Raw genomic sequence first — 22,074 nt, 5'->3', positions numbered from 1 at the left:
CATGCTTTGACAACACTAGTGTCTAGGAAATGTCTGTAGATCTTTCTTTGTATCAAAGGAGTTTCAGTGAAGTATTATTTATCTTTTATAAGTGGATCTAAAAATTTAAAATGAAAGTTACAGGATCTAATTGACCGTGTGCAGGTAGCTTTACCTCCTTCTTTGTTTATATAATCGTGCCTTTAGGGAAAAGGGAGTACACTCAGCAGTGGTTTGTCCTGTGAGTTATCCAATGAACCCGTGTCACAAGGACTTAACAGTGTGTCTAACTGGCTTAGCTGTCTATAATTTTTTATAAAGAGCATTTCCAACTGCAGTTAGGGGAGAAAGGGTGTAGTTGCAATCCAGCTGCTTCAAGCTGAGAAGGGTCCATGTAGGGAAGACCACAGTTAGGGGCTGTCTTCAGGGAGCTAGTTTAGTAGACCTTAAATAAAATTCATATTGCAATTATATACTCTCTCTATAAAGTCAATCTGGTGGATTTTTGTTTAAAAAATCTACCACATTTGTTAAACTGCTTTTTTAAAGGACTAAAATAGTGATTGTAACCTGCTGGCTCTTAGACTCTTTTATTAATAGAGGTTATCCATCAGTCTGATATTTTGTCATAAGTTTTCTTTTTAGCTATAAAAAGATTGAAAATTTAATAATTTAAAAAAACAATTTTAGCTAAAAAATTAAAAAAACTTGTTGAGGTCTATAAATTTTACTGTAGTTTTTTTGTTTTTGTTTTTGTTTTTTATTGACCCATAATAGATGTGAATCACCAGTGTAGTTGGAAATTGCCAGTAGGGGTCAGCAGTTGGAGCCCCTTCTTATATACAATGTTATTACTATGGTCTTGACTTAATATATATTTGGGTTGTACTTTTCTATTGGGTGTTTAAGACCAAGTTAAGGTGAGACCTGTATTAATTAAAATTGATCTCTTGGTCAGTTAAGTCTCCACAGGCATTACTTTGAATCCTGCACGGAGCTTTTCAAGCTCCTATCAGTGTCAGCCATCAGCATGTGTCATGGACTTGCTTGACCACGTTGCTTTCTGTGAAAGCATGGGAGACTTTTCCCTCCAAGTAACACTCTTTTAGCACACTCTTGATTCTTATCTTTTTGATGTCCCAACAGTCTCCCTATTTAGGAGGTTGGGTGACCTACCCAAGTTATAGGATCTTGTAGCAAAGGTTCTGTCATGTCCAGGATTGTTTGTAGACCTTGAAAGCCAGGGCCAAAATATTAGCTGTCTTCTTAGCCCAGTTACCTTTCTAGTTCTGATTTGTAAACTTTAGTTGTTGTACACCCAGAAGAGAAGATCAATAACATTAGCATCGCAATGGGAATAGTGAACTTAATTATTATAATTTTACCTGGGTAGCAAACACTTTGAAATATAAAATATGGCTAGAAGACTTATTTTTTATCAGTCATGGTTGTTCTAGTAGTTGAATTTCTGTAAAACGTTAACAGAAAAAAAGCTTCAGCTCAAGAGCCACACATTTTAGCATGATAATCATGATGACATTATCCTTGTAACACACTTAAATGTCCATCTTAGTATGAAATAGTCACTGTTAAACACACTCAATCTCCAAAAACACAAAGATTTCTCATCTAAATTGTTTTTTGATAGTATGCCATGTAAAGAAGATACATCAGGCTATAAATGTACCTGTTATCATAAGTGGCTGGAATGTGAGAGAAAGGCCAACACCTGAGTCAAAAGGAGGTAATTATTGTAAACAATGTATTAGAAAACCTGTCCAGCCAGGAAGCATGGATTCATTTAGTACATCAGAAAATTAACAATGATAATTACAATTATATATATGAAAGCTTATGCCCTTTAATTTAGTGCCAAAAGCATCTTTTCAATAAAACGTTTTTCTCACAGAAAATTTAATTTTTTGAAGATGACCAGTATAAATATATCACAATAACATATTTAGGTAATATTCATTGATGTAAGTTTCTTTATGCCTGTAAATGCAAACCTTTTATTATAACAAACTTGAAACCAACAAGCAAACATACATATTTCCTTGATAAATCACTTCCGCCTACTTCTTGACATACCTAGCCCTTCTGGTCTTACATATCTCTTTATCCTTCTGACAAGACAAACATACAAAATCTTTAATATCAAAAGTATGCCTCTTCTACTTATAGCCTTCTTAGTAGTTTTTCTTGGTCTCACTTACTATAAACCTCTAACAAACGTGTCTTCAGCTGTTAAAAATTTAAAGTGTCCCTTTTTTTTCCTGTTCTCAGATTGTTACATTTTAAAATTTGACTGCCAGTTAGAACAGAAAAGAGCAAGTTAACACTATAATCACAATTCAAGAATTTTCAATGCATAAGAAATTTTTAAGCACACCAATTAAACATGAACTCAAATTGAAACAAAGATACATTTTTTTCAAATAGTTAAATTTTGTAACTTGATCCTCTTGTAAAGTCTCTTGATGTCTGGTAGAGAGCAGTTGCTGTTTCTCTGGCTTTGTTTTGAATTCCAGACCTTTGCAGGCAGCATGAGGCTGATAACACAGCCCTGGCCGTGGCCATTAAAGCCTGGAGTGTTTTTTCTCTGTGTTTTGCTTTATGCTTTGCAGAGCTTTCCCAGCTGTTTTCAATATGTTACTTATTTTCTCACTTTAGTTCTTGCCAATCTGAGCTCAAGCCCTGCTCCACTCTGAGTCCAACCGTAGGACTCCACCTCTACCCTCCGGTACACTAAGGCCAGGCAGTTCTCCTTATGCTTTTGCCCCCACCTCCTCCACACCTGTGATTTTAGCAGCTCAAGTAGAGGGGGAGGCAGCTCGACCTCCACCAGAGGGGAAGCACTGGAGTTTACCTGTAACGATGCCACATTTTCCGAGAGAGGCAAGTCTGCCGTATGAAAGACAGCAGATTTGGCAAGCAGTTGTTCTAAAACCAAAGCTAAACAGGTCTCACCAGTGGCTGGCTTCCGAGGAGCAGAAGTTTGAGCAGCTCCTAGGCTCTATTGTTCTGCTGCAAAGCAGAGAGCACAAGGCTCCAAGTTGTCAAGGGCTCTGTTAAAGTCCCAAGGGAGTTAACTTTCCTGCTTTGGTGAGCTGTCTGGATGTTATTTTTGACACGCTCCCTAAGTTCTACATCTAAAGTTCTTGTTTATAAAAATGATGATTATATTTAACTATCTTTTGCAGCATTTGTTGATACACTGAGGCCTGCTTCGGCCAAAAGTGATTATTTTAGTCCCAGCTGACTACCTTTACTACCTTCAAGTATCTGAAGCACGTGCCTCTTTTTTTTCCTCATTGAGTTTATTGGTACATTTTAGGTATACAGTACAGTTATATTCATCATTGGGTACATGCCTTTTTTTCCTGGGCTTTGTGCTTGTCCTTCACCTTGATGTGAGGTGCACTACGTCTATTCTTTTTTTTTCCCCCTTCATTCCTTTTTCTTTGGAGTAGCCTTACTGAGCAGTTGATTGCTCATGGCTCAAGCCCCTACGTTGGGCACCATTTGTCAGAGGCCCGCGCAGTCAGGTTCCAGTCCCTCCCTGCCCAGTGTGTGACACAGACTGAGAAAAAGAATACACTAGGAGACAGAACTAAGAGAGAGAAAGCAGGGGCCAAGGCGACCAGTGCTGGTGCAACTGACAAAGGTGCTGCTGGACAATCAATTGGGATAAAGGCAGTGTATGGTTTCTATGGAAATTAATGTAAACGAGGCTCAGGAACAGGATAGACAAGATATATGATTGTAATTGGAACACTGTCCTTCTAATCAGGAGGTTTTAGTTATGGGAATGGAATCTGGGGCAAGTTCCTCTGACCTGGGCACGTAGGCTTCAGCTGGACTCACTTCTGTAAACAGCCAATTGTGGGGTTCACTCTTCACAGCCTGCTTGGGGATGATCAGTATTGTAGCCCTCTGCAGTTAAATGTTTAAGATATTTCTGGTTCATCTTGTTTTTCATGAGTCTTAAGTGATTGGAGCAAAATCACTGATTTTCTTTATGAGCAGTGGGGTCATCTGGTGTCAAGGTGGCCGAGGGTGCCCAGTCGAGAGGCTGTGGATGCTGGGTAGGGAGGACGCTGGCGTGTGCCACACTAGAGTGCCCTGCACTCAAGGAGAGGCCTGCATTCAGAGTGGATGGCTTTTCTCTGCAGATGCCACACAGTGTGACTGTCCTCCTCATAAGAGAGTTAATACCCTGAAGGGTTTGAGTAAATTAAATTGTAAAAAATTGAATAATTTTAATTGTACTAAAGAGTGTGGTGCTTAAAGTGCCCTACCCCATTATATCTTTTGTGCAGTGAAGAATCCGTGGACTCACTCCACATTATCTAAGTTAGTCATCTTTAATGTCTGCGGTCGCACAGGCGATTGCAGTGATGTAACGTGGGCAGTGCAGTGAAATGGGCTTCCGCACACTGGTGTTGGATTTTGGAGCCCTTCACAGCAGCTTCTCATCGGCCCTGTGCAGACCTCGGTGTCCTCTCAGGCTGAGCACCCCACGGGCCCTGGCACCAGAGGTGGGAAGAGCAGCTAGACAGCGGGGCCTGGCCCACGGGGGCCAGTGAGCAGGGACGCTGCCGTCCTAAGGATGGTCAAGGGCCACCTTAGAGGAGGGGCCTGAGGAGAGTGTGCGCGAGGGATGCTCTGGATGAGCAGGCGTCCTCAGCGGAGCTAAGAGCACGGCCCGTGGGGGTCTGCGGGGGGGTGTGGTGCGCACAGACGGGGTGGCAGCCATTGTGTCCTGGGCCCTGGCTCCAGTGCAGAGTTGTGTGTGCCCGAGTCTCTGCCAGGCCCATGTTTGTGTTGTTTTGCAGAATACCCTGCCCCAGCGAGCCTCAACAGTTACTCGGGATGCTCCTGACATTCATGCTTGGCTGCCTGGGGGAGGGTGACACAACCCCACCCCAGGCCTCATCACCTGCCTGAGAAGCCACGTTTGTGGGCAGCACGTGGAGGTGCTCAGAGGAGCAATAGGACCGCCCACGAGATGGCTGCGGGCCCGCAGATGCAGACCCTGCTAGGCCTACCCGGGACATCACCGTAGGACAGGGCTCTTGTGCACACGTCTCCGGGAGACCAGGGAGTGGGTTGACCGCACGTGAGCTGGGCTTATGGCCCTCAAGCCACGTACCAGCTGTGTCCCCGAGGGCCCATCCCCCAGCTGCCCTCGGCTGTGGTGCGTCTGCCAGGCCCGGCACGTGAACAGTGGCGGTGTTACAGTAGGACGGTGGCCGGGCCGGGCTGGGAGGAGCCCTTGAGCGAGTGCCATGAGCCTGTTTCCTGCTGTCCTCTGCAGGTGTTCACTCGGGAGTGCATGAGCCACTACCTGCGGGTGTTTAACTTCCTGTGGCGGGCCAAGCGCATGGAGTACATCCTCACGGACATCCGGAAGGGGCACATGTGCAACGCGAAGCTGCTGAGGACCATGCCAGGTACAGCCGCGTTGTCGGCCGGCGTGCTGCTGTGCTTTGAGGTTGTTTCTGGGGGAGGCCTGTGTGTGACATTGCTCATCTTGACTTCAGTACAGGGAAGAAAAACAATTGCTAGATTTTTGCTCAGACCATAAAGTTTTATTTTTCACCAGTGTTTGTATGTGTACTTTAACTTTTTTAATGACCAATTTTTCAGAGAAGAAAACCATTTAATAAGTCACTGGCTCATTTAAGTTCCTGTAGTGTCTTAATTATATTCCCTTTAGAATTTCCTTAATGTTTTGTCCATAAGCCAGGACGTTTTGTATTATGTTACAATTGAAAACCATAGTAAAAACTCCCAGGTGTCAGAAAGTCAAGATTATTTTGGTGTTACAAATATTGAATGACTTCAATTATGACTCATTTTAATGTTTTCATATTGAAATTGTTTGGGTCAGAATCTTTGAGAAATTATTTCCATAAGTATATATCTCTAAAGAGAAACTGAACTGAGTATGCCCTTTGGTTCTTCCTTGGAGTGGTGAAAAGTAATTATTCCAGGTGAAAAAGGAAACGCAGTCTCTGAAGGAAGGAGTCCGTGGCCTCCCCTCTCTCCTGGGTCTGAGGCTGGTCTGCAGGTGACACCACCTGCGTGCGGCAGTGTGGCCCCAGGGCTGGGGGCTGCTGCAGAGGATCCCGATGCTGGGGGTCCTCAGAGGTGGCCAAGAGGGACACTGCCAGTGTGGGCCAGGGCCACCTGTGCTGCCTGCCCTTGGTTACTCCCTCAGTGTGTCCCGGGCACATCCTTCCTTGATGTTCCTTTGTGCCTCCCCAACATTCTTTTTGATGCAACTGAGGAGTGGATTCAGCTGCTCCTTGCTGTGGATGAGCCAGATTCCAGGTAGCCTGAGACTTGTTCCTAGTGTCATTCCTCCCTCCCTGCCAGGCTATGGTTCCTGCTCTGGTGGGGCCTGGAATCCAGGGTTGCAGGCTGGGCTGTGGCTTCTGATGCACTGTGGCCTGTGTGGATGGATGCCTTTTCTCTCACAGTGCTCAGTAATCAACATGGACATTTTCCCCAGAGGTAACAGCTGATAAATCCCTGGACTGTTCTCTACCTGTGAAAACGTGCCCGTACAGTGAGCAGAGCCAGGCTCCAGCCTCCCCTCTCACTGTGCCCTGGACACATCATTTTCCCCCAGGTCCTGCGTACATCTTCACTAACGTGCTTTTGTGTGCCCCTGAGTGCTTCTTTTTTTTTTTGAGACAGGGTCTCACTATGTAGTTGAGACTGACCTGGAACTCACTATGTAGCCCAGGCTGGTCTTGAACTCACAGCGATCCTCCTGCCTCAGCCTTCCGAGTGCTGGGATTACAGGCGTGCGCCACCACTCCTGCCTCTAATTATTATTATTGTTTTTTTCCCTGAGTGCTTCTTCAGAGTAGATGCATGGAAAGTGGAATTCCTGGGTGATAGGTGTGGGTTTTAGTTTTACTTGTTGTTTACTGATATGGGTATCTATAGTTGACTGTTGGTGCACTGTCAGATTACTTGTGAAGAACGTGTACCCATTTACGTCCCTGTAAGTACAGACCAGCACTCCTCATTTAAAAGTTGCAAGCATCTGCATTTTGCTAGCATTGGATCTTAAACACCCATGTGAACTGAGTTTGATATGTGAAAGTGGCAGTTCACCTCAATTGTTTTTATGCTTTTAAAACCGCTGAACACCTTCCTTATTTTTGCTGCTTGTATTTCTTTGTTGTCAAATAATTTGCTTTCCCATGTTTCTGTTGGGTGTTAGTGTTTATTTTATTTGGTCTATAAAGACGTACTTAAAGTTGTTTATGGCCAGGGGACTTTGTAGGTAGCACTTAACCCGCTAGTCCGTCTTGTAATACAGCGAATGTAGTAATGTCCTGCCAGCCTAAGTCTGAGGCGGAACAGACAGGTGCCCCACAGTGCTTCTGTTACCGCTCACAGGACGCGGTAAGAGTCCTGCAGTGCTGCGTCACGCTCCAGAGCGTGCTTTAGCCATGAACAGGACACCTCACTTGCTTGCCGGCCCAGAGGGCCAGTGACGAGCTGTGCTCCTTACAGTGTGTCCTGGGTCCGGAGCCTTGAGATCAGGCGGGTGCTTGGACCAGTGTGGTGGCCTTAGATGCACATAGGTCTGCCTTCCCTGTGCTGGACACAGTGTCTGGCACCCACAGCTGGGCAGGAGAGCTTGAGTGCGGCTCAGGGTTTGAGAGGTTCCAGGTCCCCAGTGCTGGCTCCGAGGCAGGGACCTGGGGGTGGAAAGGCGCGGAGGAGGGAAGTTGCTCAGTTCCCAGTGTGGCATAGGCAAGGACAAGAAAAAGTCCGAGCCACGCCCCGCAGCCCCTAGACTCACCCAGCCAAGGTGTCAGTCACGAGGTATGAAGACAGGCGGTGGGTGTAGGGCCCTGGAGCTGTGAGGCAGGTGTGTCCTAGAGATTCCTGAAAGTGAGCTTCTGGTGCTCAGGGCTTCTGGAGCAGGGGCCTCTGATGGGGCCCACCACACCTGATGCTCCTCCAGCAGCCTGCAGAGGGCATGAAGAGTCACAAGCCAGTCCCACTTATTTCCTTGGTACTGAGGGTACATGGTCCTGCTTAATTCTGTGATAAGACCAGTGCTCGCCCAGCAGGGAGTTCTTTATGTGTTATTGGGCCTCAGTGCCAGTGTGGCTTTGCTTTTACAATTATGTATTTGTGTGTCAACCATGAAAAGAAAGACACTCCTATTTCAGGCATAGATTTTTACTAAATAGAAGAAGACAGTTCACTTGAAGACGGGAAGAGAGGAAGGGAGAGATGACAGCTACTGGAGAAGTAGGGAGAATTCCAAAGTGAACTGCTCGTGGGTCTCTTGTCTGCAGCACCTTTGATTGAAGTCTTCAGCCAGATTGTGCTTGTGAACTGAGTTTGTACTCGTGAGAGTCCGGAGGAATCGGGCGTCTCTCCCTCCCCTGTGCAGAGCCTGTGCGGCAGTGTTGGGGGCCTGTGCACTCCTGCTGTCAGACAAGACAGGAAGATGGTGGTTCTCCACAAGGAAAACGCATCTGTGGCTGAATTCAGGAAAGGAAAGAGCACACAATGTCACACTGGCGCTAAGTTGGCTCTGGTCATGGAAACTTGAGAAGGGCGTGAGTGTGAAATGCAGGAGTGGGTGGTCTTGTAGCCTTGTGGGGCCCCAGTGTATCTCTCTCTTTCTTCTATCCGGCGGCCCGTGTCCACGCAGCTTCCTTAGATACAGACACTGGAATAATTGTGAAGAGGCCACAAAACAGCTTCCATTCATTCACAGTACTGCCTTTCTATGAAGAGAGACTTCGTAGTCGGGTTTGTCCCTCCAGAGCCTTACAGCTGGTGGGGGGGTGATATGGTGCTGCTCCGTTAGGTAGCTCAGGCCTTGGTACGGTGAAGGGCGCCAGCTGCTTCTTGCTGATGGCCAGGACGGGAGGCCTGGGTCCTCCGTTGCCTGTGCTGTCCCCATGTGCCCCTCCGCTGACATCTTCTCTCTTGCAGAGTTCGCAGGGGTGCTGCACCAGTGTCACATCCTGGCCTCGGAGATGGTGCATTTCATCCACCAGATGCAGTACTACATCACGTTCGAGGTATGTGTGTGCCCTGTGGTCAGGGGTCAGTGGTGCAGAGGGTCCTCCAGGGAGGACTGGCCATCCCAAGTGCCCACTGTGGCCTCCAGGTGCTCGAGTGCTCATGGGATGAGCTCTGGAACAGAGTGCAGCAGGCCCAGGACCTGGACCACATCATCGCGGCGCACGAGGCGTTCCTGGACACTATCACCTCTCGCTGTCTGCTGGATGGTGACTCCAGGGTAAGGCCAGCTCGCAGGAACTGCCAGCGAGCCACCTGGTCATGACAGACATGGGTGGGAGTCTGAAGGTCCGAGTTCCTGTTTCTGAACAGACTTTTAGCAAAGCAGGTGAGAGAAGCGTGCCTTAACTGCCTCAGGTGGGTGTGGAGAGGTGAGAGGAACAGCACTGTCCTAACCACACTGATGGTCTGAGTCACAGAAAGGTAAGCTGCGAGGCCGCAGAGGACAGTGCAGAGGGAAGCGGTGTGCATGTCCGGGGATGCCATGGAGGGGCAGAGCCTCTGGGCTCTGTTCTCCTTCCTCCCGCCCTCCTGTGTGCTGTGCGGGTGTCAGACCCAGGGCCCGTGCCTGCTAGGTGATATTCTGCTTCATCTAGGGACTGCGATCTTTCATTATTTTACTCTCTGAGCATCAGTGTCTGACTACGAGCATTTGAAAATGAGTGGTGTGTCAGGATGAATCAAGAACACTCTCAGGCCTCAGCCTTTGCTGGCCTTCTGTTCCTCCCGCCCTGTTGTAAAGTGGTGGCTCCATGGAGCAGGCCTTGCTGGGGCTGGGGTGTCACCAGGCCTAGGGCAAGGGAGTGTGTGGCCTGGGCAGAGCCTTGGGGGCAGTGAGGTCTGCAGAGTCTGCTTCTGACTGTCCTGCCTCAGCCAGGTCTTCCTGTGAACATTGCCCTGCCAAGGGATGCATTGTGTAAACTGCAGTGTCGAATTTAGCCACCATAGCCAAGAAAGTGTCTTTTGATACAGTAAATTTTATCGTTAAAGAATTATTGATGATATATGTGAAAAAATTGCAGACATCCGAGATGCATCTACACAGAATGTTTTTATAAATAGATTGAGATAACCGTAGAAGTGGTGAAGATACTTTGAATGACATTATGAATTTAAAGAATATCCATCTAGGTGTTCGCAGGCCTTCAGCCTCACTTCCTGTTGGAGGGTGTTGAGCATGTCCGTGCTGCTGCGTCAGCTGACACAGTGACAGAGTGACCGCTCCCAGCTGGAGGCGGCCTCCACCCTGTGCATGGGCCAGCTGGCTCTGTCCCATGGAAAAGTTGCCAGTGACAGACAGACCCTGGGCTCTGCTGGTCACAAAGAAGTACGAGCCCCATTTGATATTTCCTGATGTATGTCCTGCTTTGAAAGGACAGTACCAGTCTCTGCAGTGGGTTGGTGAGTCACATACAATGTTCAGCAGAGTGACCAGCACCTAGGTGCTGCTGCTGATATCTGAAGCAGTTGGTGTGAGTGCTTGTGTATGCCAGTGCACAGTAGTGTTACAGCGGTACTTGGTCACAAATCTAATGCTTTTTGGAGAATGTTGGCACCACTGAGGATCACGCCCAGGCTGTCATGCTCCTGGCCGGGGAGGCACAGCAGTGTAGCCTGTTTGGAGACAGGAAAGTCCAGCTCCTGCCTGAGCCACCTGCAGGGGAGGGCGTGTCCTGTGCGCAGGGTCCTCCCTGTGGCGGTCAGTGGGTGTTGCATCCTCGTTCTTGAGTGAGCCTTTTCAAATGTTTGACTCCAAAGGTGATGATTTGTTCTGAGTAGTCACTAGTTTTTTTTTTAAAGGAAGCTACTATGTAAAATAAATTTAAATAAATAAAATATATAAAGTGAATGTATTACTAACAGATTTTTAAGTCTAATATTTTTGCTAAAAACACCAAGGCTGTTCTGACACACAGATGTGAAGTTAGGCACAGCAGCCTGAGAGTGGCAGTGAACACACATTTTCGGAGTTGTGCGATATAGAAAAAGCTCCGAATCACACCGTGGATTGGTGCAGCTGCAGTTGCTGCAAATTCCTAGGAGAGGCCTGGGCATGCCCTCCAGGGTCAAGTCCCTGAGCAAGCTGCTTGACCGTTGCTCCAGAGTGTCTTGTTTTTATGTGGTCACTGTAGTGATGTAGACAAGTTAGAGAAATACCAAAAATAGGGTGTGTCTAAATGTAGAAAATGTTACTACAGAAGACACTGCCATGAATCCCCAGACTCTGGACTAGCTCTGGATCCTCTTGCCAAGTGCCCTTAGGAGGGGTGTTCAGACCACTGTGCCACCCAGCAGAAAAGCAGCTCCTAAGAACAGGACGCTGTATGTTCCTCTGCCTTACCAGGTCTGGCCCTGTGTGACTCCCGGCTCTGCCCTTAAGTGACCACGAAAGTGAAACGTTTGAATCAGTTCAGGACATCAAGGCAGCCGCAAAAATTGAACCATCTTGATCTTTTGTTTCATTTTTTTTGTCATAAAATAAGTGTTTGTGGCATCAATGATGGCACCACCTCATCAGCCCCCAGGTCAGGCCTCCATTGTGTTTGTTGCTATTGCAGGGTGTTTAGCTGGCCCTGCCTTGGTGAACATGAGAGAAGTGAATTGTTCATCTTGCCGCACTGGGTTCTGGAGCGGCTGGGTCTGGATTCTTAGCAAATGCTCCTTTCTCTCCTGTTTCCCTTGACACCCAGCCTGAGCTCAGCTGTTAGTGGCGCTGCTGTGCCTGAGTGAGTGTTGCCATCTCACGCAGAGGGAGTGGAAGGCTGCGCATCCTTGGGGTCCTGGCCATGGGCAGCAGGGCGAGAGGCCTGTCCAGCCATTGGACTCACGTCCTCTGCCGGCCACAGTTGGGCTGGTCTGGAGTGTTGTTCATGTCTTCACTTTGATCTTTTATTCATTTTCCTATTTCTGCACTTTCTTGGATGAGCTGAGGTTTCCTTGGAATGTTTGTACATGTGAGTGGGGTTCCATTTCTTTATTTCCACCCAGAGGGCCTCCTGCTTTTCCCTAGCTTGTGCACAGAGAACACTGTCCTATTCCTCATGTGAAGGGGGTGCTAATGCTCTGCCCAGGCTGCGGTGTTTGCCAGGACCCTGGAGGGCTCTGTCTTGGGAAGCTGGGTTACCTCCCCCTTCCCTTGGTTGTACATTGCCCGCTGCTGTGTGGCCTTGCAATAGGTATGTGGTATTTCATATGATATTCAGGTTAACTCTCCTGTGTCGTAGGTTTTCTTGCTTCTGTCTTTTGCCGTACTAGCATGGGGATTGACGGATGAGGCAGATATGTGGAGAATACTGTGCAGGGTTTATAAGCAGGGGCCAGAGGCAGGGCTGTGATGTTAGGGAGCAGACACAGTGCCCCTCCGTGGTGTTCTTGAGGAGCAGACACGTGTCGGGGTGTTGGTAGGTTTTCAGGCACAGAGCTCTGTTCCCTGTGCTAAGCCTTTCTCTCCTTGTATAAAATGCGATTTGCACAGAGAACAGGACACCATCGACTCAGTGTGTGGCACTTGTCATGGTGGTGTCTTTGTCTGTTTTTTGCTGTAATCACAGAATGCCGGAGACTGGGTGGTCATAAAAAGGTCTGTGTGGCTGAGAGTTTTAGAAGCCCAAGAGCATTGTGCCTGCATGGGCTCAGCTCCTGCGTCAGCTCTGGAGGGAGGTGCGCAAGGGAACAGGAGCTAACCTGCTTGGCTACAGCCAGCTCCCAGGAGAGGACTCGGTCCCTCTTAAAGGGCTCAGCACCTCCTGACACTGCTGGGTTGGGTTGCAGGTTTCTGACCCTTAAAGTCTGGGGACAGAGCATATTTAGGCCATGGCAGGTAGCACAGAATGACAGTGTTTTGTCATGATCTTGTGCCATGCTGCTCAGTAGGGAGGACTTGGGAAATGTTGTGCGAGCAGCTCACAGGGTTGCTGTCTCGTCTTAGTCCACTTTCTGCTGCTACAGCAGAATGCACAGCTCGGGACAGATTATACGGAGTGGAAGTTCGCTCTGGCTCACAGGTCTGGGAGCCGAACAGGGCAGGCCTTGTGCCACATCAACATAGTGGCACACACTGGCTGGTGGGCACCTGGGAGGCGATGGGCAGGGGTTGCTGCTGCTGTGGTCCTCCAGTCCCCTTCACCCTCTGTGGGGGACCTGAGGTCCTGGGGGCCCCATGGATCTGGCTCAGTTACCATGCAGACCGGATTTCAGCACAAACTACGTCCACACATTGCACGCACTGCTTTTCTAATTAGAAAAGCTTCTCTTAAAAAACTCAGGGAGCCTAAGTCCTAATAAGAAATGGTCCTATCTTTTCAGGTACTTTTAAACCAGCTCAGAGCAGTGTTTGATCAGATCATTGAACTTCAGAACACTCAGGACGCAATATACCGAGCCGCTCTGGAAGAGTTGCAGCGGCGATTGCAGTTTGAAGAGAAGAAGCAGCAGCATGAGATGGAGGTGCGGCTTTTATCTGTGCTCTATAGTTCTGATGGCGCACTTGCTTCTCGCCAGTGAGTGAACAGCTTTCCTGCTGACGTCTCCATGAGATGCAGACGCGTTCACTACTTGGGGTCCTGGACAGCCGTCGTGTTCTCGCACAAGAGGACAGGCATGTTCCCGAGAATCGGAACCTGCGCACCCACGTGCCTGTGTTGTGGTACTGGCGTTTCCGGAGCCAGCCCAGCACCATATCGCTGTGCCCTGGGGCTGGGGTCAGAGTCCAGGCCGCACTCTGGGGTGTCCTCGGGGTCCCTCCTAACAAGTGTTCTGGGCCCCGGCTGGGGAGACGGAATGAGCGGGCTGCGTGTGGGCTTCTTTGTATTTGCTGTGATCTGAGCCAAATGAGACAAACAGTTTGGACCATATGTTCAGTTTTACTGTTCAGTATCATTTCTGGGCAGCCCGCATCAGGGAACCCCGTTGGCCTGACAGCCTGCTGTGCCTGAGAGAACAGGCGTTAGGTATGTCGGAGACAGGAGGCCAGTTGTCCCATGGATGTCGCCCAGCTGTCTCTTGATGGCATGGCTTGGGCGATGCCGAGGAGCTGGGGAGGCTGCGCACAGACCTGGCCGTGCCTGAGCCACCCTGTGGGTTAGTGATTGAGTCACGGGCATGAGATTCAGCCCAGCATTTAGGCAGACTCACCGCTGACTGAAAATAAGTCCTCTAAAAGTAGAAGCAGGTGCACATGTCTCCAAGGGAGTGGTCAGAAGCGTTCCTATCTTAGTTACGAAAGCACAAAGCTCCGCGCGTGCTGGGGACTCACTCTGCTTGTGTGTGTGTGTATGTGTGCGCGCGTGCATGTGTGTGCATGCCACAGGGAGTTGAACCCACAGCCTTTGCACTACATCCTCAGCCCTTTTTCTCTCTTTTTTTTTTGAAATGGGGTCCCACTAATTCCCTGAGTTGTACGGGCTGGGCTCTAACTTGGGGTCCTCCTGTCTCAGCCTCCCAGAGTTCTGAAACCATAAGCACTCTGGTTCTCTCTCTATTTCTTCTATTGTTTCAGTACATATTTATATCATCTGAATAAAAATTATGTCCAAAATGACAGGAAGATACAGGCTCTCTGTAATAGCAGAAATCTGTTAGCTTGGGCCCAATCACATCACTGCTATGTATTATACAGTGTTGCTATGGTCATTGAAAACAATGAGTTGTGAGAAAACTAACTTTGGTGCTTTTGATTCTTCAGGGCCAGTGGGGAGTGACAGCGGCAGATGAGGAGGAAGAGAACAGGAGGATTCAAGAATTTCAAGAGTCCATACCAAAAATGTGTTCCCAGCTGCGGATCTTGACTCACTTTTACCAGGTGTGTGCTGGGGCATGGGCCCCTTGCCCTGGCCGGTGCTGAGGTCACTGTTGGGCTGGAGTGGTGCCCGCTCCACACTGTAGATGGAGAGCTCCAGGGCAGGCCTCCAAGGACATGGTGTCCACCGTGGGCATGGCCTGGCTGGCCCTGCAGGGCCCATGTGGCCGAGCTGTGCCCCTTTTGGAGGCCCTGGCATACTGGTTTAGGGTCCCTTATTTCTGGAGTGTTGATGCTGTCCTAGAGAGCAGAACAACTATTCCTCTTCAATAGCTCATCATGGCTGCTCGTGAATGAGTCTCTCAGATGCAGACCCAAACAGGTCCTTGGGTCTCCTGTCTTACAGGAAGCAGGCTGCATTTTTGGCAGTGTCATTTCTAGGGGCTTTCCTCTGCTGTCACCTAGAGTGACAAATGGGTGTCAGTGCATTGCAGTCTGTTCTGTGCCAGGCAGGATGCTGTGTGTGAGCTCTGTGCGCTGCCCTGCCCTGCCTGGGCCCGCTGTGCTCTTGGAGGAAAGGGAGCAGCAGGGGAGGCCTGGAAGGTGAGTGGCACAGCCCAGGACTCCTCTCTGAGGAATTTCTCCCAGGCTTCTGGCTCACGATCCTGATGAAGCCCAGGAACATGTGTCCCCTTGCATCCTGTTCACAAAGCCCCTGACTCTGAGGCGACCCGGGACCCTGTGATTAAATCCGCTCCCATAATCATGGGGCCAGATTTGTATGCTGGAGTCTTTAAGGGCAGAAGGAAACACCCACTGGGTAGATGGCGTTAAATAAAACATTCGCATTGCTGATTGGTATTTGTAAGAACAGTGACTCCTTGCCATGCAGTCAGGGTAGGCTGCGGGACCTCCAGATCCCCACTCAGCTCCTAGACCCCTCATGGGTGTGGGTGAGGCCGGTGAGGAAAAGCCAGGCAGATTGGAAGCTCTGTTCGGAGGGAGGGTCCTGTTGGGAATGGCCATCCCATTGTTTCTTTCAGGGTATCGTGCAGCAGTTTCTGGTGTTACTGACTACCAGCCCCGATGAAAGTCTCCGGTTCCTGAGCTTCAGGCTAGACTTTAACGAACACTACAAGGCCAGGGAGCCCAGGCTCCGCGTGTCTCTGGGCTCCAGGGGACGGCGCACATCCCACACGTGAGGGCACGAGACTCCATCAGTAAACACCAGCTCACAACAGGTGCTTGGAGGCCAGCCTGCCACCAAGGCCTGCAGTGTCTGTCAGTGGCCCGGCATCTGGTAGGGTTACAGTCACGTGTCCACCGGAGGTGAGTGCGTGATGTCGCTGCGATGGACAAACTGCTCTGCTGGTCAGATCGTCCTGGCTGTGTTCACAGAGAAGACACCACGATGCTGTCCAAGTGGTTGCTTGTATTTATCACAGTTCCCGTTAGCCAGCATAGGGCAGTGGTGTGTTCAGGATAATGTCAATGCTATTTTTTTAACATCCTCTTTAGGGGAAGTTTTTGTTACTGTAATAAACTGAAACAAGATGTCCCTGCTAAGAAAACACAGAGCATTTTATTTTGGTTTTTGTGTTGTGAAAAATCACCCAAGAGAATATTTATCCTAACGTACCCTCTTCGTGTGCTTGCTCTTACTTCCTCTTCTCCCAAGGTTTACATTTTTATATTTACTGTTTCATGTAACTTCTAAAACAGTATAGAAAAGAGTAGGAGCAGCCCTGACAGAAACTGGTGTAGCCCATGCCTTTTGAAGCCACCGGCCAGAACAGTGTGTAAGTGCAGATGACTCAAGGGTAAATGGAGGATTTTATTTTCAGATTCTTACAAGCACTGGAAAGAAAGTGGATAATGAAGATTTCCTTTTTCCTCACCTATTTTTTCACTGTAAATATTTATATACTGCTGACCAGATGTTGGGAGGAACTGTTTTTTGTAAAAGCAAAATGTCATATCAAGTCACATAAATCTGCCTTTTTTTATGTTACATAGTGTAAACTTAGAAAATTAAAACCATTATCTTTCAGATTCATTGCTATTTCTTGACTAGTCTATACAGGGACAGCTCATTGCCCGGTTTGATGTGCTGTGCTGCAGTACGGACTATAGTATTTAACTTGGAAACCCAGAAGTCTGCCTGTGCAGCTTTCAGTGCAGCAGAGAGCAGCCCCACTCACGTCTGGTTTGCTGTTACTGGAGACCCCTGTAGATAGGTTTCAGCACCCTGAGCAGTGTACAGTGCAGGCCTGAGAAAACTAAAAGGCAGAATTAGGAGAGAGAAAGCAGGGCGCCAGGAGTCTAATGCTGGTGCAACCAACAAAGGCACTGACCAGCCTCAGGCACTAACTTTTATTGGCAATCAGTTGGGGTGAGGCAAGCTACTGCAGTAAAGTAATGTAAACAAGGCTCATAAAAGACAAGACAAAGCAGTCTTGATTTAGGAACAGAACAGACAAAATACATGGCTGTAATTCGAACATTGTCCTAGTCAGAAGGTTTTAGTTGTTGGAATGGAATTTGGGTGTGAATTGTCCTGACCTTTGCACACAGGCTTTGGCTAGACTCACTTCTGTAAACAGCGAGTTGTAGGGTTAGCCCTTTGCAGCCTGCTTTGGACATAATCAGATTTACAGTCCTCTGCATCTCCCCCTTCTCTTTGAAAACATCAGCGGGATGAGGTCTGGTGATCTTTGCAGGTACAAGGGCCGTTGTAGGCGAGGGAAGCCGCTCAGATCCTGCCGTTGAATGGCTTTCAGCGAGCAGGGTGTCACGTCATGCTGCTTGCAGTGAATCCATCATCTTGGTCCCTGGTGGTACATTCTGGGAGGATGGCCACAGCATCTTATTTTCTGTTGAAAAATAGCATATCCTGGCCCCTATGTTGTTAATTGTATTGAGCCATTTACCTTTTAGTTAAGACATCCTTTGACAACACTAGTGTCTAGGACGTGTCTGTAGATCTTTCTTTGTATCAGTGGAGTTTCAGTGGAGCATATTTAGCTTCCATAGGTGTATTTAAAAAATTCAAAATGAAAGTAACAAGATCTAGTTGAGCTTGACGAGGTAGCTGTACCCTCCCTCCCCTTTTTGTTTATATAACTGCTTTTAGGGGAAGGTGAGTACACCCAGCAGTGGTTTGTCCCCGTGAGGTTAATGGACTCAGGTCACAAGGACTTATAATGTGTTTAACTGACTTAGTTGTTTGTAATAATTTTTTTTTTTTTAAATAAAGAGCATCTCCTACTGTGGTTGGGAGAGAAAGGGAATAGTTTCAATTTGTTTTGAGCTGAGAAGGGTCAGCATACGGATGACCACGGTTAGGGGCTCTCTTTTAGGAAGCTGATTTAATGGGCCTTAAATAAAAATCATGTTGTAATTTAGCAATTATAAACTCTTATAAAGTTAGTCTGGTGGATTTTGGTTTAAAAATATTAGCACACTTGTTGATTTTATCTATATGATCACTTGGAGTTTGGCAGCCTATAGGCAAGAATAAACAAAATTTTTTAAGAAATTAGAGCATGTACAATCAAAGTATAAGTACGAAAATAAAAAAGCAGGTTGGGGAAAGAGCCATGTTTAGAAACTGTTCTTAAAGGACTGAAATAGTGATTGTAACATGTTGGCTCTTAGACCCTTTATAATGGAGGTTATTAACTGGTTGTGATCAATTAGTTGATCACCACTGCACTCGGACCAGCCAGCCATTAGACTTATTTGTGTAATAATTTTTTTTTTTTTTTAAATAAAGAGCATCTCCTACTGTGGTTGGGAGAGAAAGGGAATAGTTTCAATTTGTTTTGAGCTGAGAAGGGTCAGCATACGGATGACCACGGTTAGGGGCTCTCTTTTAGGAAGCTGATTTAATGGGCCTTAAATAAAAATCATGTTGTAATTTAGCAATTATAAACTCTTATAAAGTTAGTCTGGTGGATTTTGGTTTAAAAATATTAGCACACTTGTTGATTTTATCTATATGATCACTTGGAGTTTGGCAGCCTATAGGCAAGAATAAACAAAATTTTTTAAGAAATTAGAGCATGTACAATCAAAGTATAAGTACGAAAATAAAAAAGCAGGTTGGGGAAAGAGCCATGTTTAGAAACTGTTCTTAAAGGACTGAAATAGTGATTGTAACATGTTGGCTCTTAGACCCTTTATAATGGAGGTTATTAACTGGTTGTGATCAATTAGTTGATCACCACTGCACTCGGACCAGCCAGCCATTGGTCTGATTATTTTATCATAATTTTTCTTTTAATTTTAGCTGTAAAAAGATTTAAAAATTAATAATTTAAAAAACGATTTTAGCTAAAAAATTCTTAAAGTCTTGTTGATGCCTATAAATTTTATCATAGTTTTTTTTTTTTTATGACCCTAACAGTGTTGAGTCATCTGTGTAGTTGGAAACTGCCGTAGGGGTCAGCAATTGGAGCCCCTTAGTATATCTAGCTTTATTACTATGGTCTTGACTTTATATATCATTTGGTTATACTTTACTCCTGGGTGTTCAAGACCAAGTTAAGGCGAGACCTATATGAATACGAATTAACTTCTTGTTATCTTCCTATTATCAATTAAGTCTCAGGCATTACTTTGAATCCTATACAGAGCTTCTCAGCTCCTGTCAGTGTCAGCCATCAGGATGTGTCATGGCCTTGTTTGACCATGTCACCTTTTGTGAAAGCATGGGAGATTTGTCCATTCAAGTGACACTCCTTTGGCCCATTTTACATTTGTAGATTGCTGTCTTTTTTGGTGTCCAGCAGTCTTCCCTGCTCAGGAGGTTGGGTGACTTACCTAAGTTGTAGGATCTTGTAGAAAAGATTCTTTCATGACCTGGGTTATTTGTAGACCTTGAAGGGCCAAAGCCAAAATGTTGGCTATCTTCTTAGCCCAGTTACCTTTCTAGTTCTGGTCTCTAAATTTTAGTTGTTGAACACCTAGAAGAGAAGATCATTAGCATTGCATTGGGAGTAGTGAACTTATTATAATTATATCTGGATATCAAGCACTTTGAAATAGAAAATATCGTTAGAAGACTTATTTTTTATCAATCATGGTTGTTCTAGTTGAATTCCTGTAAAATGTTAACAAAAAAAGCTTCAACTCTAGAGCCACACATTTTAGCACAACAACCGTGATGACATTATCTTTGTAACACACTTAAATGTCCATCTTAGTATAAAAGAGCTGTTTTTAAAAGTACTCATCCTCTAAAAACACCAAAAAAGCTCTTACCCAAATTGTTATCTTTTGATAGGATAACATCTAAAGAAAATATATCAGCCTATAAATGTACTTGTTATCATAAGTAGATAGAGTGTTTGAGAAAGGCAAACACCTGAATCAAAAGGATGTTATTACAATAAACAATATATTAGAAAACCTGTACAGTCAAAAAGCATGAGTACATTTAATACACCAAAAATTAACAGTAATTATTAGAATCATATGAAACCTTATGTCCTTTGGTTTGGTACCAAAAACATCTTTTCAATAATACCTTTGTTGTTGTTTTTTGCTTTTTTGTTTTGGTACTGGGGATTAAACTCAGGACCTTGCACTTGCGAGGCAGGTAGCAGAACCACTGAGCTAAATCCCCAGCCTTTGTTGTTTTTTTTTTTCACAGAAAATGTAATCTTTTGAAAATGACCAACATATATCAAAATATATTTAGAACTTAGCCCTTTGATGAAAATCAATGTAAACATATTATAACAACACATTTAAGTAATATTTATTGATATAAGTCTCTTACAAGGCTATGAAAACTATCAGGTCAGTCTATTATAAAATCATGGAAACTGTTGAGGTTCCCCTAGTGAGCAAAGTCTGGAAAATATTTCCATGCAGCTGCTCCTTTCGCCAAGGGGAGTCCCATTTAGTAGTCTGGGGTCTTCATTTAATTACCTTAACCAAGCTTATTCAATAATCTATAAAAATAGATCAATAATTAATACAGTATTTGTAACCAATTACAGTTTTGGAGTGATTAGACAATATACATTTAGACAATATATATAATTTTGATCTGTTAGCAACATAGGTTAAAAAAAGAAAGCATGCCTTTAACTTTAATAATCTATATCTGAAAGCCAATTTAAATTAAATTAAAGCAAATATCTTTTTTAAAAAAATTGTTTAAAGGCAAAAAAAGACTAGAACTGAACTAGGTACATTGAGAAGGTGTTCAGGAGCGATTTATCAAGAAAATATGTATGTTTGATTGTTGGTTTCTAGTTTGTTATAAAAGGTTTACATTTACAGGCATAAAGAGGTTTCATTCCTTCTGATTCTAGTTCTACAAGAGATCTCTGATAGTTGACTTTCAAAAAGTTTTGACTAGTCTTATTTATAGTTATGAACCTAAAAATTACAAAAGGGTACTGTAATTCAATTAGGCTAAATATATTTGAGTGCACTCTAGTTTTATAAATTATCTTACATGTCTGTTTGTCCACTTGTCTGTCCAACTGTAGTTATTTTGTTTGAACTCCACAATTTTTTTGCTTTTAAACAATTTTTTTAAAAAAAGATATTTGTCTGTCTTTCTAGCAAGACAAACATACAATATCCTTTCATATCAAAAGTATCTCTTTTACTTATAGCTTTAATATTTTTCCTCTATCTCACTTACTATATACCTTCTATAACAAACTTGTCTTCTGCTTTTAAAATTTTAAAATTCTTCCCTTTTTTTTTTCTGTTCTCAGATAGTTACATTTTAAAATTTAACTGGTGGCCAGTAGAACAGTACTAACCTCGAGTTCTTCATCAAGAAAGTACAGAAAAGAGCAAGTTAACCCTAGAATTACAATTCAAGAATTTGCAGTGCACAGGAAATGTTTCTACACACACCAACGCCATTTATCAGTTAGCTAAAATTTATAATTTGATTTTTCTAATAAAATCTCTTTGTCTGTTAGAGAGCAGTTGTTCTAAAACTGAAATTAAACAGTGCTCACCAGCTGCTGAGTGCCATGGAGCAGAAGCTTGAGTGGCTCCCAGGCTCCGTTGTTCGGCCACAAAGCAGAGTACCCAAGGCTCCGAGTTGTCAAGGGCTCAGTTAGTCCCAAGGGGAATTACCTTTTCTTTTTTGTTGAGCTGTCTGGATGTTATTTTTGACGCATTCCCTAAGTGCCATATCTAAAGTTCTTGTTGTGAAAAACAAACAACGATTATAGTTATCTTTTGCAGCATTTATTTCAACACTGCAGGCCAGCTTGGGCCGAAAGTAATTACCCCATGTTTTAGTC

The 22,074-nt window shown here is 45.6% G+C and overlaps 1 protein-coding gene and 1 long non-coding RNA gene across 2 annotated transcripts in view; one reads left to right on the top strand and one right to left on the bottom strand.

The window, feature by feature from the left end:
* Positions 1-16,834, top strand: part of Tubgcp3 (tubulin gamma complex associated protein 3) — a 50,504-nt gene extending 33,670 nt beyond the window's left edge. Inside the window, exons 17-22 of the mRNA XM_033760915.1 lie at positions 5,300-5,435; positions 8,965-9,053; positions 9,143-9,274; positions 13,360-13,500; positions 14,738-14,854; positions 15,835-16,834. Of these exons, the coding sequence (XP_033616806.1) occupies positions 5,300-5,435; positions 8,965-9,053; positions 9,143-9,274; positions 13,360-13,500; positions 14,738-14,854; positions 15,835-15,993 (774 nt within the window). The 3' untranslated portion in view covers positions 15,994-16,834. The remainder of the gene's footprint in view (positions 1-5,299; positions 5,436-8,964; positions 9,054-9,142; positions 9,275-13,359; positions 13,501-14,737; positions 14,855-15,834) is intronic.
* A 756-nt stretch (positions 16,835-17,590) lies between these two features.
* On the bottom strand, positions 17,591-21,851 carry LOC117285140. Its single transcript, XR_004516122.1, has 3 exons — positions 21,784-21,851; positions 19,616-19,758; positions 17,591-17,664 (listed from the first exon to the last, which is right to left on the bottom strand). It is a non-coding gene; the product is annotated as an uncharacterized LOC117285140 (long non-coding RNA).
* Between the last annotated feature and the right edge of the window lie 223 nt (positions 21,852-22,074).

The sequence above is a fragment of the Fukomys damarensis genome, unplaced genomic scaffold (genome assembly GCF_012274545.1).
Source record: "Fukomys damarensis isolate Sample0158 unplaced genomic scaffold, DMR_v1.0_HiC HiC_scaffold_6, whole genome shotgun sequence".
NCBI lineage: Eukaryota > Metazoa > Chordata > Mammalia > Rodentia > Bathyergidae > Fukomys > Fukomys damarensis.
Note: the sequence above shows the minus strand (reverse complement) of the source record. Positions and strands in the feature narration are given on the sequence as shown.